The sequence below is a fragment of the Notolepis coatsorum genome (assembly GCF_963971535.1).
Source record: "Notolepis coatsorum genome assembly, chromosome: 9".
NCBI lineage: Eukaryota > Metazoa > Chordata > Actinopteri > Aulopiformes > Paralepididae > Notolepis > Notolepis coatsorum.
In genome coordinates this window covers 93,871,385-93,887,598 of record NC_140173.1, presented here as the reverse complement: position 1 = coordinate 93,887,598, position 16,214 = coordinate 93,871,385, and the positions used below count along the sequence as shown (strand labels likewise).

Genomic DNA, 16,214 nt, shown 5'->3' with positions numbered 1-16,214 from the left:
AGCATGATGAGTGACAGCCTAGGACAGGGCTATTCAACTAAATTGTTCAGGGGGCCACATTGTCAGAAACCCAAGGGGCCAGGGGCCGGACTGCCACGGCGCCTCCCCGTGCTATGAATATATGTACACTTGACACAACACGCAACCACATTTTCACAACTTTTATTTAACTACATTGCAAAAGTAGTATACTTTTCAAAAAAAGTGCTTCATTTATGACTGTGCAACAACTGCAACATCTCCTCTTCAACATTTCAATATAAAAATAAAATAAAAAACAAACAAGTGCATGATGTGCATCTGAACATTCTAACATCAACACTTGAACAAAAAAACACATTTATAGTGCAGCTGAGCTTATGAAAAAGGGCTTCATGTCTGTGCAACAACAGCAAATCACAGCATCTTATCAGCACTTATTGTCCACTCTTAACTCTCAAACATCAGGGGGGTGGGGGGCAGACATGCCTAGCCTACATACACACATCTAATGAGAGCGATTGCACTTATTTGACTGGGCAATGGCAGAGAAAGAGGGTTCATAGGAAGTGAGGGCTACCCGCAAACAGTGATGCAAATGCTCATTTGTCAAGGAGGCACGGTTGCTTGTTTTAATGGCATTCATGTGAGAGAAACTGGATTCACAAGTGTATGTTGAGCCAAACATTGTTAGCACAGATATTGCCAGCGTTTTTATTTTGGGGAATGTCTTGACATGAATACACTTTATCCAAAATGTTGTGGTGGATTCATTCTCAAGTGCCTGCTTCAAAGCAGATGATGCTTGCATGTCAATTATTTCAAGTTGCAGGAGACCTTCATCAATGTGAAGTGATGCAAGGAACTCTTGTTCTTTTGTGGAAATAGCAGCTACATTGGCAAATGGGTTGCTCACAAAATGCATCAATTCTCTGGACATGTCAAATTCATCAAATCGACTTGCAAAGTTTTCCCTCAATTTATCAATGAAATCTGTCATTAATTGAGTGACTTTTGGCTCAATTGTGCGTGTTAACGTTGACAAAAAAACAAAAAAAAAAACAAAAAAAAAAGAAAAAAAAAATATTATCATGTAATCTTTGGCGGGCCGGTCAGAATCATCCCGCGGGCCGCCAGTTGAATAGCCCTGGCCTAGGATGATGAGTGACTGACAGCCTAGCATGATGAGTGACAGCCTAGCATGATGAGTGACTGACAGCCTAGCATGATGAGTGACAGCCTAGCATGATGAGTGACAGCCTAGCATGAGTGCCAGATGCAGCTACAGTGAGAATGTGTTCATCTTTATCCGTCATCTTCTATATTCTAGTCTTTGTGAATTTGTTCAGACCGTCCACCAACTAACCAACTAACCTACTAACCAACTAACCAACCATGAAAAAACATCTGTGTGTGTTTGTGTGATTTGTGAGTGTGTGTGTGTGGGTATGTATATATTTGTGCGTGTGTATGTGTGGGGGAGTATGTATATTTATTAAGGCTTTCAATCGATACAAATATTTAATCTGATTAATCGCATGCTTGTCCATAGTTAACTCGTGATTAATCGCAAATTAAACGCATATTTTTTATCTGTTCTAAATCTACCTTAAACGGATCTTTTTCAAGTTTTAATTATCAACATTAGTCAACAAATTCTTGCTTTATGCAGCCATTTAACACACAAGGATGACCCTCATGCATTGCAAATTTGCAACAAATTCAAAACAGAGTGATGCACAAAATAACTTAATAATAATTTAAAACAATTAATCAATTGTGCATGAAATAATAGGGGAAAGAAAACGTTAGGAACTTGTTACATTCACCCACACAAGGGCTGAGGACTCACCCCCCCCCCACCCCCCCTCTCTCTCACATACACACACACTCTCTCAGCTCTCTTTCCCCTTCCTCATCTCTCTCACCCCCCCCCTCTCTCTCTCTCTCTCTCTCTCTCTCTCTCTCTCTCTCTCTCTCTCTCTCTCTCACACACACACACACACACACTTTGAGTCAGAAACATACATAGTATCAATGAGAGTATCAATAATAAAAAAACTAGAGTGAAATCTAGTATAGGAAAAGTGTTTAAAACAATGTATAAATATATGTATGTATATATATATATTAATAAAAATGTTAATTGTGCGTTAAAAAAAATAGTGCCATTAAAAGAATTGTGCGTTAATACCATGTTAACTTTGACAGCCTTAATATTTATGTGTGTGTGTGTGCGTGTGTGGGTATGTATATACTGTAGGGCTGTCCCCGACTAAGGATTTGGATGGTCGACTAGGATTGGCCAAAATTTGCCGTTGGTCGACTTAAAAAAAATATATATATATAATATTTTAATATATTTTTTTTTTATCATTCCATTTGGGCTGTGGGGGGTGCTTAATGTCTGAAGGAGTCGACTGAAGGCTTCTTGTCCTCTGCAAAAGCATGCAATTGGTCCACTGATGGATACATCTTGATATTTGTCTAGTATAGTGTGTTCATTAGATGGGTGAAATCCTCTTTCAGTGCCTCTGTGCCTGTTTTCGTAGGCAGTTAGCCTCTGGTATGCGTGCCATTAGCGTTAGCCACGCTTCTATGCCTCTTTTCTTTTGAATTTTGTTTTAAAAAAAATTAAAAAAATATATATTTTATTTTAATTTGTATTATATTCGACTAAGAGATTGGCCAGTCGACTACGGCCCCTTTCGACCGATTAGTCGACTAATCGATTAATAGGGGTCAGCCCTAATATACTGTATGTGTGTGGGGGAGGTATGAATAATGTATGTATGTGTGTGTGTGTGTGTGTGTGTGTGTGTGTGTGTGTGTGTGTGTGTGTGTGTGTGTGTGTGTGTGTGTGTGTGTGTGTGTGTGTGTGTGTGTGTGTGTGCAACCTACCTTTTTCAGTTTGATGACAGCCTCTCTGGTCTGTGAGTCGGTGGTGAGGTCGAACACGCCCACTCCGTCACCGTCCGTTATGCGGTAGCTGACCAATCCGTTCTCTCCCATGTCAGGATCCTTGGCCTTCAGACGGCCCACCTCCTCCCCCACCACCTTGTCCTCCAGGACCGACATGGCATACACACCTGGGGACAGTAGACACCATATGAATTATAAAGAAACCTTATCAACACAATGATGTGTGGTGATCTTAAAAACAGGAATGCCCTCAACACGATCAAGCAGAGACAGAATTCTGACACCAAAGAACGATCATTAGTTTCACTTGATCAATAACTGCAGGAGGGCTTTAGACCTTTAATATAAATGATTTCACAAGGAAGAAAAACATCCATACCAAAGATTATAAACGTGATGATGTGTACGTATCTTTTTACAGCCCCCGGGGTTTAAAAACACAGACGTAATTGAATATTACGACGAGGCCCGGACATGCTGATTGGCCGACTTCACCGACTGCAGCGTGGGAAAAGAAGACTCCACTAAACCAACAGTGAAGTAAGATTCTCAAACGCTCTCATTTCACATCACGCAGAGAAGAGACAGTGCACGCCTGCCGCTCAGCCCGGCTCCTAATGGAGTCTCTGGGAGATCAGAGGCTCCGGCAGACAGGATGTTACACTATTTATTACATATGGAATGAGACACCAGACAGTGGAAAATAGCTTCTTATTCTTTTACTCAATCACAAAGATTCCTTTATTTCATTATTTATATCCCAAGTCGACGTGTATAGAGTTAGATGATACTGACAGGAGAGGGAATAGAATAGAACTGAACAGAATGGAACAGATTAGGACAGAGCAGAGTAAAGTACAACAGAGTAGAGTAGAGTAGAGTAGAGTCGAGTAGAGTAGAATAGGATAAAGTAGAAGAGTAGAGTAGAATAGAATAGAGTAGAGTAGAACAGAGTAGAATAGAATGCAACATAATAGAACAGAGTTGAGTAGAATAGATCGCAATAGAACAGAATCAAATAGAATAGCAGGCAGAAGTGACATAACCCTTAGCCCCGCCCCCTGGTCAGCAGCTCTTATACTACAGACTGTATGATATTTAGCAATATAATTAATTGTATTAGCTTGAAAGGTTCTTGGTGTTCTACAAACAAGCAGACAAACACAGATCTACCTAGATCTAATAATAATACTAATTCTACCCAGTACAACTACATTATACTATTCTATTTAGTAATACTACCTTGTGGTATTTATTCCATACAGTAATACAACTACCCCACGGTACTGATCCTATTGAGTAGAAGTGTACTGTGCTGTTGTTCCTGTGGAACTGTGGGAGTCGTTGACAGGGTACATCTTTGCAGCAAAGTGGGAAAAACCCAGTCAGAATCATTACCCATTACAAAAGGTGTTCCACAAGGATCGATCCTAGGCCCTGTTTTATTTACTATTTATATTAATTATATTATTTTGTCCTTGAAGGGCTGTCAAGCCCATTCATATGCAGATGACACAATTATCTACTGTACCGCGGATTATGTAAAAATAGCTACTTACAATCAACAACATTCATTTAATGCTCTGCAAGATGAGCTAATATGCCTTAAGCTTGTACTAAATGCAAGCGAAACTAAATTCATGGTGTTCTTTCGGGCCAGAAATATTGATCACAACAGTTTGCTTATATCGACTAGAAATGGGTCTGACATAGAAAGGGTATCTTGGAATCTGGCTCAATGATACATTTTTGTTTAAATATCATATAGACAACCTTGCCAGTAAATTGAGTAAAAAAATTGGTTTCCTGTACAGGAATAGATCTAGTTTCCCAATGATGTGTAGAAAGAGGGTTATTGAAGCAGTCTTTCTATCGGTCTTGGACTATGGAGACGTGGGCGACGATTCTGGATGTTCGGGACATGGTGGTGGTTAGATGGGGGATCACGTCATAAATCGATCTCTCCAGACTGTATGACATTAAGTAGCGTTTTTCTTTTCAAATGTATCCAATAGTAAAGACCCCTAACCATGTCACAACAGCAGTCATAGTGTATATTTTAAGCAATATGTTTGTTTACCAAAAGGTTAAAGTGTTATTAGTGAGATTTTAGTTCATGGAATGTCTTAATAATTTAGGGAATATCCGCCATTTTTTATTAGTGGCGCGTCACCAGTTGTATGAGGAGAGGGCATCCAGAGCTCTCAATGAGCATTGAAATTTCGAGCCGATTCCAGCTTCCTGCAAGCAAATTACTTGTGTATGAATTTATTCATTTGCTTAGAATTTTTTGTACACATGATCTCAAGAAGGTGCTGAACGAGCTCAGTGGCAGTTTTTCATGTCTGGTAATTTTTAGCATGGTGTTATTCACTGTCAAAGATGCAAAGAAAAATCATAATTTATATTCTCATATCACAATTTACTCAAGCCTAGTAACAGACACAATATTTCTGACACACTATTTTCTGGGAATACATTCCATGAGATCCATAGATGTCCCTAGATACCACAAACATGCAAATGGACCTTGTAGAAGTGAACAATCTTCCATTTACTTAGGTATGTATTTTAGGCGTATTTTCAGAAAATAGGGCTTAACAGGTTAAGGCTGCATGTTCTATGTTGCGCTACTTTTATTGTCTTTTATACCTATTCTTATGTCTGCACTTTATGCATTGTTTTTATTGTTAATGTATCAACTGTATGCAAAATGTATGCCTATGTTCATTTTATGCTATTTGCTGTGGGGCACTTCATCATCATAAACATCAACCTTTATTTATAGGCAGGTTAGTTAAGGACAAGTTCTTATTTTCAATAACAGCCTATTTGGGGGTAAAAAGCCCCCCAGGGGAAAGGGGATACAATCAAATAAATAAAAATAAAACACAAAGGAACATTATTAAAAAGGCAGGACATACATACAGAGCAACAACTGAACTGAACAACAACAACTGACAGACAACAGAACAATAGTGGCAGCATGGTGTTAGCTCACGGAGAAGCAGCTACATGAGTGCTCTAGGGAGTTTGTTAAAGTTTCCTTAAACAATCTAATTGAAATAAACGTTTCCATATTTACGTTTTTTTGTAGTGTGTTCCAGCTATCAGCTGCCGCATACTGAAAGGAGGAACAGCCTTGTGAGGAGTTGGCATGGGGGGCGTTTACCAGGATATGTGTGGCTGACCGGGTGTGGTAATTCTGGAGTGGACGAGGGTGGACTAGGCAAGTAAGGTAAGGGGGAGTACGGCCTAGAAGTGTTTTATATACAAAGGCCAGCCAGTGGATGTTGCGTCTAATTTCCAGGGAGGGCCAGTTTACTAGGGAGTATAGCTCGCAGTGGTGGGTCCTGTAGGGCAGGGGTTCTCAACCTTTCTGCTGCCAAGGCACCCCTGTGTTCAATAAAATATTCCAGGGCACCCCTACATACGATAAAGACTTTCCCGGTCCTGTCTTTTTTGCTACAATGATGATACAATGACTCTTTATTTGCCGTGCTGTCGTTGAGATGTTTTGTTGTTTGTTTGTCTTTGTTGCTTGTTGGTGAATCTGCAAATATGAATTGCCCCACGCGGGATCAATAAAGTTGTCTGAATCTGATGACAATTTTTTTTTTTAAATACAGAAAAGGATCACTAAAGTGCTATCTGTTGCAGCTGCACTGTTCTCCATAAAAATAGCATATTTGGATAAGTTTGACAATTTCTCAAAAACAGAAAATCATGTATTTTTTTTAAATACAGAAAAGGATCACCAAGTTACCATTTCTCAAAAAATATAAATAAATACAGAAAATAAGCACTTGTTCACTCAGTGGACATTTCTAGCTCAATGCGAGGTCTGCTGCTGCTGGCTAATAATACGGTCAATACGTGGGGAGATCTTTGACAAGGCAACACGCATGTCATCCTCAAGGCTCAACTTGGCCCTATATTTTGTTTTCAGAGCTGTCATGGATGAAAAGCCAGCTTCACACAGATATGTGGGGCTGAATGGTATCAACACCTTAACTGCAGCATCATGAGATACTTGGTACTCAGCACCACACTCTGAAACTAGCTCTCCAGGTGGTATCAGATGAGATTTCAATGAGTTCTTCCAAGAGTTTGGATGGAGATGTGTCAGGAAGCTTTGTCTCAATCTTGTCTGTAAAGTATTTTTTTATCCAGAGTAACTTGGTGATACTTTTCTGTGTTTTATTAAATAATGATTTTCAGATTTTTAGAAATGGTCAAACTTATCCAAATATGGTATTTTCATGGAAAACAGTGCAGCTGCAACAGATAGCACTTTAGGGATAATTTTCTGTAATCCAAAAAGAATTTGGATTCACTATAAAGTGCCTGTTCACTATAAAGTGCCACGTTTTGATATATTGAGCTTTAAACTTTAAGTACATTTTTTGGAACACGCAACCTAAAACACCTTCCTCTCCCAAACCGTTCCTGCAATTGTTTTATGTTGCATGATGATCATGGATACATTTATGTATTGTATTTTTTATGTTTAAATATCAACATAATCTGTCTGTCCACCCTCAGTACATTTACTATCAATATAATATAGTAGTCTGACTTCATCATCTTTTCAAACGCACACACATAGAGGGAGAATGCCCCCCCCCCCCCCCCCCTCCTCCCCAGTCCTCCTTCCAAGTCCCCACTCTGCTGTTCTCTGTCGCTCTGAACAGGGCTTTAGCTTGTTGTTAGCTTATGGTAACGGGACATTAATTCCGGTCTTAAACACAACGTGGTCATAAAGGAATGGCAAGGATTGCAAAGCATGTTATATGCATTTGACCCGTTGTGGAATAAAACAGCAGGGATTTGTTTTGGGTCGCAAAAACACTACCCTTGCTGTGTTTCAATGTCCGCGTTCCAGATCCAGACGCTACTAATACTGCTGAGCTGAGAGACGCTACTGCTCACTGCTCAGCCTGCCTGAGATGCATCCTATTGGCTGTGTGCTGGAGCGGATATGAGTCACGACACCACGGATTTTCAAAATAAGAGTATCATAATGACCTTAATGTTGCTAGCTTTCGGAGCCTAGTTATTATAGCTGGAGCTGCGCGTGGGCATAAATGAGACCCGCTATAGGATTTTCAAAATAAGACTGTTGTCATTCTATATTTTTAAAGAACATTGCCAGGCATCTCGCGGAACCCCTGACAGCTCTCCGCGGAACCCCTGTGTGCCGCGGAACCCCTGTTGAGAACCGCTGCTGTAGGGGGCATTGGTAGCGAAGCAAATGGCGGAGTGATATAGGATATCTAAGCGCTCTAGATCACCTTTAACACTTTGAGTGCCAACGACGAGAAATCTCGTTATTTCATGCCATGCGTTGAGTCACAAAAACGAGAAATCTCGTTATTTAATCTTTATTTATTATCGATTTCCATTCATTTTTCATCAATCTAACCTCACGTTACCAGTGGGGATCTGTCTGAGCTTGAACAGGGAAAATACCGCCCCCTATTGTCTCTCTGGATGGTATTGCACCCCATTGGATTGGACTGAATGAAATGGATGGGAAGAAAATAGTCCGGATTCCACATTTTACTTGTCAGGCATGTAATCCGAGCCAAACCCACTCATTGCCGAGCCGCAGAACAGTGTGGAATATGTGTTTCGACCACCCACCGTTGGATCAATAAACGCAATCGATATTTGGAATGGCGATCAGGAATTGGAATAATCTTTTTGGAGAACATCTGATCTGCGGTAAGGAATCTCTTTGTCTTGGGATAATCAGAGCTGTTTTCACCTATATATCAACGTGTCCCATATGTGTGTGTGTGGCTGTGAGTGTGTGTGTGCTGATCAGGAAATAAGATAATCGATTTTTCAGCCCGCTTCTATAGCGTGCATAAGTACACATATACTATCGATAATCTAGCGTTTATTTGAAAACGATTCATAAATAGGCCGAAAAATTACAACGTGTTTTGCGTATTACAGTAAAGCGTGATTCCTGCAGAATATTATTTTTTTCTGAAAGTAAAAAAAAAATAGCGTTTTTCAAAATGGTATAAAACGGAAATTAACCGATTAAAAAACAATCCGTTTCGACAATGTTGACTGCAAATGAGCGACGGGCGTATTAGACACATAGCCATAATTTAAGATATAGTTTATGCGTTCGCAAATATGATCGCCCTCCATTGACTACAGCATTGGCACTTAAGCGCCTATTTCTGGCACCCCCTGCTGGCACGGAAAGTGTTAAGGGCCAAGCGGTAGATTACATCGCTAAAGTCAAATACACAGTCATCTGGACCAGGGTGAGTTTAGCAGATGTAGTGAAGGAGGTACGGTTCCTATACAGAAAGCTAAGCCTTGCTTTGACTTTGGCCTGCAGTTTAGTTAGGTGTTGAGAGAAGGAGAGTTTGGTGTCGATCCACACTCCCAGGTATTTATAGGAGGTGACCAGTTCAAGCTTTTTGCCATCGGCGGCTACAATGGTGTCAGTCTGGGAGGCACCGTTGTGGCCGAACCACATAACTTTGGTCTTGCTGGTGTTTAGGACCAGGCAAAGGGCGGAGAAACCAGCTTGGATTTTTAGAAAGCTCTCCTGGAGAGTTTTCAGGACAGCATCCGGGGAGGGACCAGAGGTGTACAGGACTGTGTCATCAGCATAGAGGTGAATTAGGGAGTTTCCAGCAAACTGGCCTATGTTGTTTATATAGATGGAGACGAGGGCTGTGGTCCATGTGTGTAAAGAAATGTATGCATTGAAATGTCTGTAAGTCTCGACAACATTGAAAATGAGGGTGACCTCATTGTCCTTTTCGAGAATAAATAACGGTTTGAATTGAATTGAAGCGTCACTGAGCCACATCCTCCCTTAGGTTCACAGTGTTTGGTGAGTAAAAAGATCTGTGGTTGTGGCTTTAAACGGCGGTCTGGGTGCCATCAGGGAGAATGTAAACGGTGATGAAGGAAAGTTAGCGGAAATGGATTTTAAAATGTGTTTCTGCTCGACGTGGTTCTTCTAAAGCCGGTCCAGCGGAACGGGATATTAATGTGAACAGAAATGCCATCTGTTGCGTATGGCCGTATGGATACTAACATGTACCTATAGAGGTGTGTGTGTGTGTGTGTCTAGGGGAGGAGACACCTGGTTAGCAGAATGACAACAACAAGACCATTATGGCTCTTCTCTCTCATCTCTCTGTCTGCATCCCAGCTCGCCCCCCCCCCCCTCTCAGGGACACAGACTCACCAGGGGTGGAAAAGGTGACAAGGAAGTGGATGCCACAGTTTAATTAAATTTTAATTAAAGCCAGTTTTGCTATAGAATAATGTGAATAATAGGCAATACATATATTGTCAGTTCAAAATGATCAGTATAAAGGCAAAATTACAATAACTGCACATTTATCCAAATACGTTTATTAATGTTAAACAATTATATTATTTGTCCTTAATCACTACATTAGTCCTACAGCCAAGCTCTCAGCTCACCTGCCTGTGTACTTCTGTGGTTGAACTGGCTCTCTGTGTCATAGTTTATACATGAACTATTAAACTAAATAAATAGGTAGGCAAAATACAAATCCTAATATAAAAATAACAACTGTCTCGTTTAGCCTACAGGCAGTCTGTTGTCATAATGAATCTAGTCAACGTCTTCTTGCAGACTGGACTGATGATTGCCCCACTTTCTACAGCTTGTCTTTTATTTTTAATTTTTAATTATCTTTTTCCACCTTCTTTTTCCATTTTTCTCCCCTCCCAATGTTAGTCGTTATGCCAATTCCCAATCCCCTTCTTGGTCATTGCGCACTCTACCCCCTACCGTCGGTCTGGGAGGGCGGAGACTATCACATGCTTCCTCCGACACATGTGTAGCCAGCCCACCGCTTCTTTTCACCTGGCAGCGCGGACTCTCACTGGGAGAGTATAACGTGTGGAAGGTCACACTACCTCTCTTAGATCCTTCCCTCGCTGTGCAGGCGCCCTGACCGAACTGTAGGAGTCACTGTCCACAACGACCCAGACCCACGCACCGGCTTCCCTCCCGCTGACTCTGCCAATCGAGCCAGTATGACGGCCGGCCAAGCCGGAAGCAACGCTGACAGCTGGATTCGATACCAGTGTCTCTTGCGTTGGTGACGAGCGCATTGTCCGCTGCGCCACCCGCCCGCCTACAGCTTGTCTTTTACCCAAATATTGGCAGAGTTAGACATTGCCCTATTTATACATTTTCTGAACATAATTTTGCCCGTATTGTTCATCACAGGTCTATTCTGAATAGAGAATGTGGGAGGGAAGTGCAATGCGAAGCACCCATCTTATTGGTGGGTGCAATGACACTCCGTAACGATCATGAATGAGGTAGAAATCCAGAGCAATAACGGTGTTTGCAGATTAGCTAACTAGCTAGCTCCATGCCATTCAGACCTATAATAACAGAGTTGAAAAGAATCAGATAACCAATCCCCCTCCAAAAAAGAACAACTCATTGGATCTACCAAAATCCCACAAATGACCTATTTTGGAATCCAAATGGTGATTTCGGCAGAAAGGTGACAAGTTAGCATCGCTTTTCTCTTCATCCCTCTCCTCCCCTTTTATCTCATCTCCTCTCCTCTCCTCTCCTTTCCTTTCCATCCTTTCCTCTCCTCTCCTTTCATCTCCCTTCCTCCCCTTTCCTCTCCTTAATTTCCTCTCCTCAGCTTTCATCTCCTCTCCTTTCCTTTCCTTTCATTTCCTTTCCTTTCATCTCCCCTCCTTTCCTTTCATTTCCTTTCCTCTCCTTTCATCTCCTGTCTTCCCCCCTCCCCTCTCCTCTCCTTTCCTCCCCTCCCCTCTCATTTTCTCTCCTTTCCTCCCCTCCCCTCTCCTTTCCTCTCCTCTTCTTCCAAGGATACAAAGAAAATCTCTTATTCCACCTGTCTCCTCCTCCCATGTCTCTTCTGTCTACCACTCCTCTCCTCCTATCCTGTCTACCACTCCTCTCCTCCTATCCTGTCTACCACTCCTCTCCTCCTCTCGTGTCTACCACTCCTCTCCTCATCTCCTGTCTACCACTCCTCTCCTCCTCTTCTCCTCTCCTGTATACCACTCCTCTCCTCTTCTCCTGTCTAACTACATACCCTCAAGACCCCTCCACTCTACATCCTCTGGCCGCCTCAGACCCACTCCTATGCAAGCTCCGGGAGGGTCAAAGAAAAGCCGCCTATTCTCGGTCCTCGCTCCACAGTGGAACGAACTTCAGTTAGGACGACCGAAACCCGATCAATCTTTTGCCGTCGACTAAAAACACACTTCAATCAATCTGAAATGAAAAACAAAAACAAAACAAAAACACTTACTGTCTTATACTATCATGCACTCTTCCTATTAATATGTCTTTAATACTATGCACTCAACACTGCAGGACCCAAGTTTCAGCATTGTTTGATGAACATTGTTACTTAGTTCTGATAGAGTTGTACCCTTCCTGCTGACTTGTCATACAGAACTTGTAAGTCGCTTTGGATAAAAGCGTCAGCTAAATGACAACATGTAAATGTCTACCACTCCTCTCCTCCTCCCATGTCTCTCATGTCTCCAAATTGCCCTCTGTCCATTCCACTGTCTCTCCCCACATCTCTTTCCGTCTCTCCTCTCCTCCATCTCTCTCCATCAGTCTCTCCTCTCCTCCGTCTCTCTCCATCCGTCTCTCCTGTGCTCCTCTCGCCTTCCTGCCTCAATCGATCTTTTCAAATCCCTCCTCCTAAACTACTCTCCTCCGTTCTCCTGCCCAGCCTCCCAAATCCCTCCTTTCATCTCTCCTCCCTGTCATCCCTCATCTCTCGCTCCTCTCTCATTTTCTCTCTAAGTAGCTTAACTCTAAACTGTTTTCTGGCCAACCAAACCCTGTCTGACAGAATACAGACTGTAGGCTGGAGTGACGTATAGTACATACAGACTGGCTAAAACACAGTCTGTAGACTACAGTATAGTTCATACAGACAGGCCTCCTGGCTAAAACACAGTCTGTAGACTACAGTATAGTTCATACAGACAGGTCCACTGGCTAAAACACAGTCTGTAGACTACAGTATAGTTCATACAGACAGGCCTCCTGGCTAAAACACAGTCTGTAGACTACAGTATAGTTCATACAGACAGGCCTCATGGCTAAAACACAGTCTGTAGACTACAGTATAGTTCATACAGACAGGCCTCCTAACTAAAACACAGTCTGTAGACTACAGTATAGTACATACAGACAGGTATACTGGCTAAAACACAGTCTGTAGACTACAGTATACATCACATCCCTCTCTACATCACTGTCTCTCTCTCTTCACTGTCTCTCTCTACATCACTGTCTCTCTCTACATAATAATAATAATAATAATAATAATAAATAATAATAATAATAATAATAATAATAATAATAATAATAATAATAATAATAATAATAATAATAATAATAATAATAAATTCTATTTGTACCGCACTTTATATTTGTGAAAATCTCAAAGTGCTACAGGAGATAAAGATAAAAAGTTAAATGAATAAAAACAATTACAATGAATAAAACAACCAATGAAATGGAAGAACATAAAAAATTAAAAAATAAATAATAATAATAAAAATGAATAGAAGTAAAATTCAAAGTAAAAGAATAATTCAGGCAAATGCCTTGTTAAAAAGAAATGTTTCACTGTCTCTCTCTCTCTTCACCATCTCTCTCGACACCCCTCTCTATATCACTGTATCTCTACATCACTGTCTCTCTCTTCACACTCTCTCTCTCTCTCTCTCTCTCTCTCTCTCTCTCTCTCTTTCTCTCTCTCTCTCTCTCTCTCTCTCTCTCTCTCTCTCTCTCTCTCTCTCTCTCTCTCTCTCTCTCTCTCTCTCTCTCTCTCTCTCTCTCTCTCTCTCTCTCTCTCTCTCTCTCTCTCTCTCTCTCTATGTCACTATGTCTCTCTCTCCATCACTCTGTCAGTGTGTCTCTCTCTCTCTCCATTTATCTGCCTGAGCATTTTTTTTTTTCTGTAATAAATAAGTTATCATCGTCCTCATTTAAACCATCTGGGTGGCTAGCTGTACAGTGTGTGTGTGTGTGTGTGTGTGTGTGTGTGTGTGTGTGTGTGTGTGTGTGTGTGTGTGTGTGTGTGTGTGTGTGTGTGTGTGTGTGTGTGTGTGTGTGTGTGTGTGTGTGTGTGTGTGTGTGTGTGTGTGTGTGTGTGTGTGTGTGTGTGTGTGTGTGTGTGTGTGTGTGTGTGTGTGTGTGTGTGTGTGTGTGTGTGTGCGTGGGTGCGTGCGTGCGTGTGTGTGTGTGTGTGGGAGGGGGTGTTGATATTTCCAGTAGTAGAGTTGTTGTGTCTGACAGACATAAAGATGAGAATGCATACACAGCTGACCACCCTGGCTTTGAAGGGATAGTTCTGATTAACCCATAGCCCTATTTGTCAAGGTCCGCTTCAAGGTCCTTGACCTGACATACCATGGAGCGAGGGGAACAGCTCCCTCCTACTTCCAGTCAATGGTCTCTAACTACACACCCTCAAGACCCCTACACTCTGCATCTTCTAACTACACACCCTCAAGACCCCTACGCTCTGCATCTTCTAACTACACACCCTCAAGACCCCTACGCTCTGCATCTTCTAACTACACACCCTCAAGACCCCTACGCTCTGCATCTTCTAACTACACACCCTCAAGACCACTTTGCTCTGCATCTTCTAACTACACACCCTCAAGACCCCTTCGCTCTGCATCTTCTAACTACACACCCTCAAGACCCCTACGCTCTGCATCTTCTAACTACACACCCTCAAGACCCCTACACTCTGCATCTTCTAACTACACACCCTCCAGACCCCTACGCTCTGCATCTTCTAACTACACACCCTCAAGACCCCTTCGCTCTGCATCTTCTAACTACACACCCTCAAGACCCCTATGCTCTGCATCTTCTAACTACACACCCTCCAGACCCCTACGCTCTGCATCTTCTAACTACACACCCTCAAGACCCCATCGCTCTGCATCTTCTAACTACACACCCTCAAGACCCCTACGCTCTGCATCTTCTGACCGCCTCAGACCAAAGAGGTCATCAAAGAGAAGCAAGCTATTCTCAGTCCTCGCTCCACGATGGTGGAATGAACCTCCCACCATAGTCAGGACAGCGGAAACATGTCCAATTTTCCTCCATTGACTAAAAACACACTTCTTCAAACAATATCTGAAATAAAAAGAATCTTCTTACTGTCTTTTACTATTATGTACATTACTACAGTACTATGCTACTATACTTACTACCTATCATGCCGATATGTCTATACTACTATGCACTCAAGAGTGTAACATTCAAGTTCGACACTGTTTGACAAACAATGCCACTGACCCTTAGCTGCCAAAGTTGTACCCCTCCTGCTGACTTGTTCACAATTTGTAAGTAGCTTTGGATAAAAGCATCAGCTAAATTACTAAATGTAAATGTAAACTTGCTACCCTCAGAACTATGCCTTTAATATGTAATGCTTTCACATTTGAAACGATACGGTACCGGTACCTGCGAATCGATACCGGTACCCAACGGTACCTTTTTTTGGTACTTTAGTCTCAAGAAATTTAATTTACCTACCTCAGTCGTGAAAAAAAAAAAAAAAAAAAAAAAAAGTGGTATCTCACTTGAATCGATACTCTGTAGTACCGACGTGTTTCGGTTCGGTACCTCAAAAGTACCGAATTCGGTAACCAACCCTAAATGTTACGCTACACTGGCTACATATGACAGCTTTAATATGTAACGCTACTCTACGCTAGCTACAGTAGGGTGACCAAACGTCCTCTTTTGCCCGGACATTGATTTTTTTTTTTTATAAATTCATGAAACGGTTCGGGTTTTATTGTTTTTCACGGGACAAATAAACTTAAATTGACTGGCGCATTGCACCGAATACTACGGTAGGCCTACTCTGTTGCATAAGACGTATTCCCAGAGAAGACTGCTTTCAGTGCTTTGTGGGCGGAGCTACTGCGCTCGCACACAAACAGAGGAGGAAGCGGACAGATCGGGCCAGCATTGATTCTGCTCACAATGCCAAAGCGAATGTACATTACAGATTAACTGCAGAGATAATTCCCAATTTACCGTCCCGGTCAAGACAAATGGGAGGCGGAGTGCAACGCATGTAAAGCTTGACCATATGTTTCTGTGTCTAAAAAGCTGTGCGAGGCGAGAGTTTGATGGCAAAGTTTTGATTTGATTTGTTTGAAGTATGCATCTATACAGAGAGAAAAAGAAAATAATTTTAAACTATTTTGATGCCTCAAAATTATGTTTTGGTTTGATT

At 41.8% G+C, this 16,214-nt stretch overlaps 1 protein-coding gene across 2 annotated transcripts in view; it reads right to left on the bottom strand.

Annotated features, from left to right (window-relative positions):
* The window catches only part of cdh11 (cadherin 11, type 2, OB-cadherin (osteoblast)), a 137,648-nt gene that overhangs the window by 46,728 nt on the left and 74,706 nt on the right, over nucleotides 1-16,214 (bottom strand). For both annotated transcript variants that reach the window (XM_084322192.1, XM_084322193.1), the window contains exon 7: nucleotides 2,881-3,068. In XM_084322192.1, coding sequence (XP_084178318.1) covers nucleotides 2,881-3,068 — 188 coding nt within the window. The remainder of the gene's footprint in view (nucleotides 1-2,880; nucleotides 3,069-16,214) is intronic.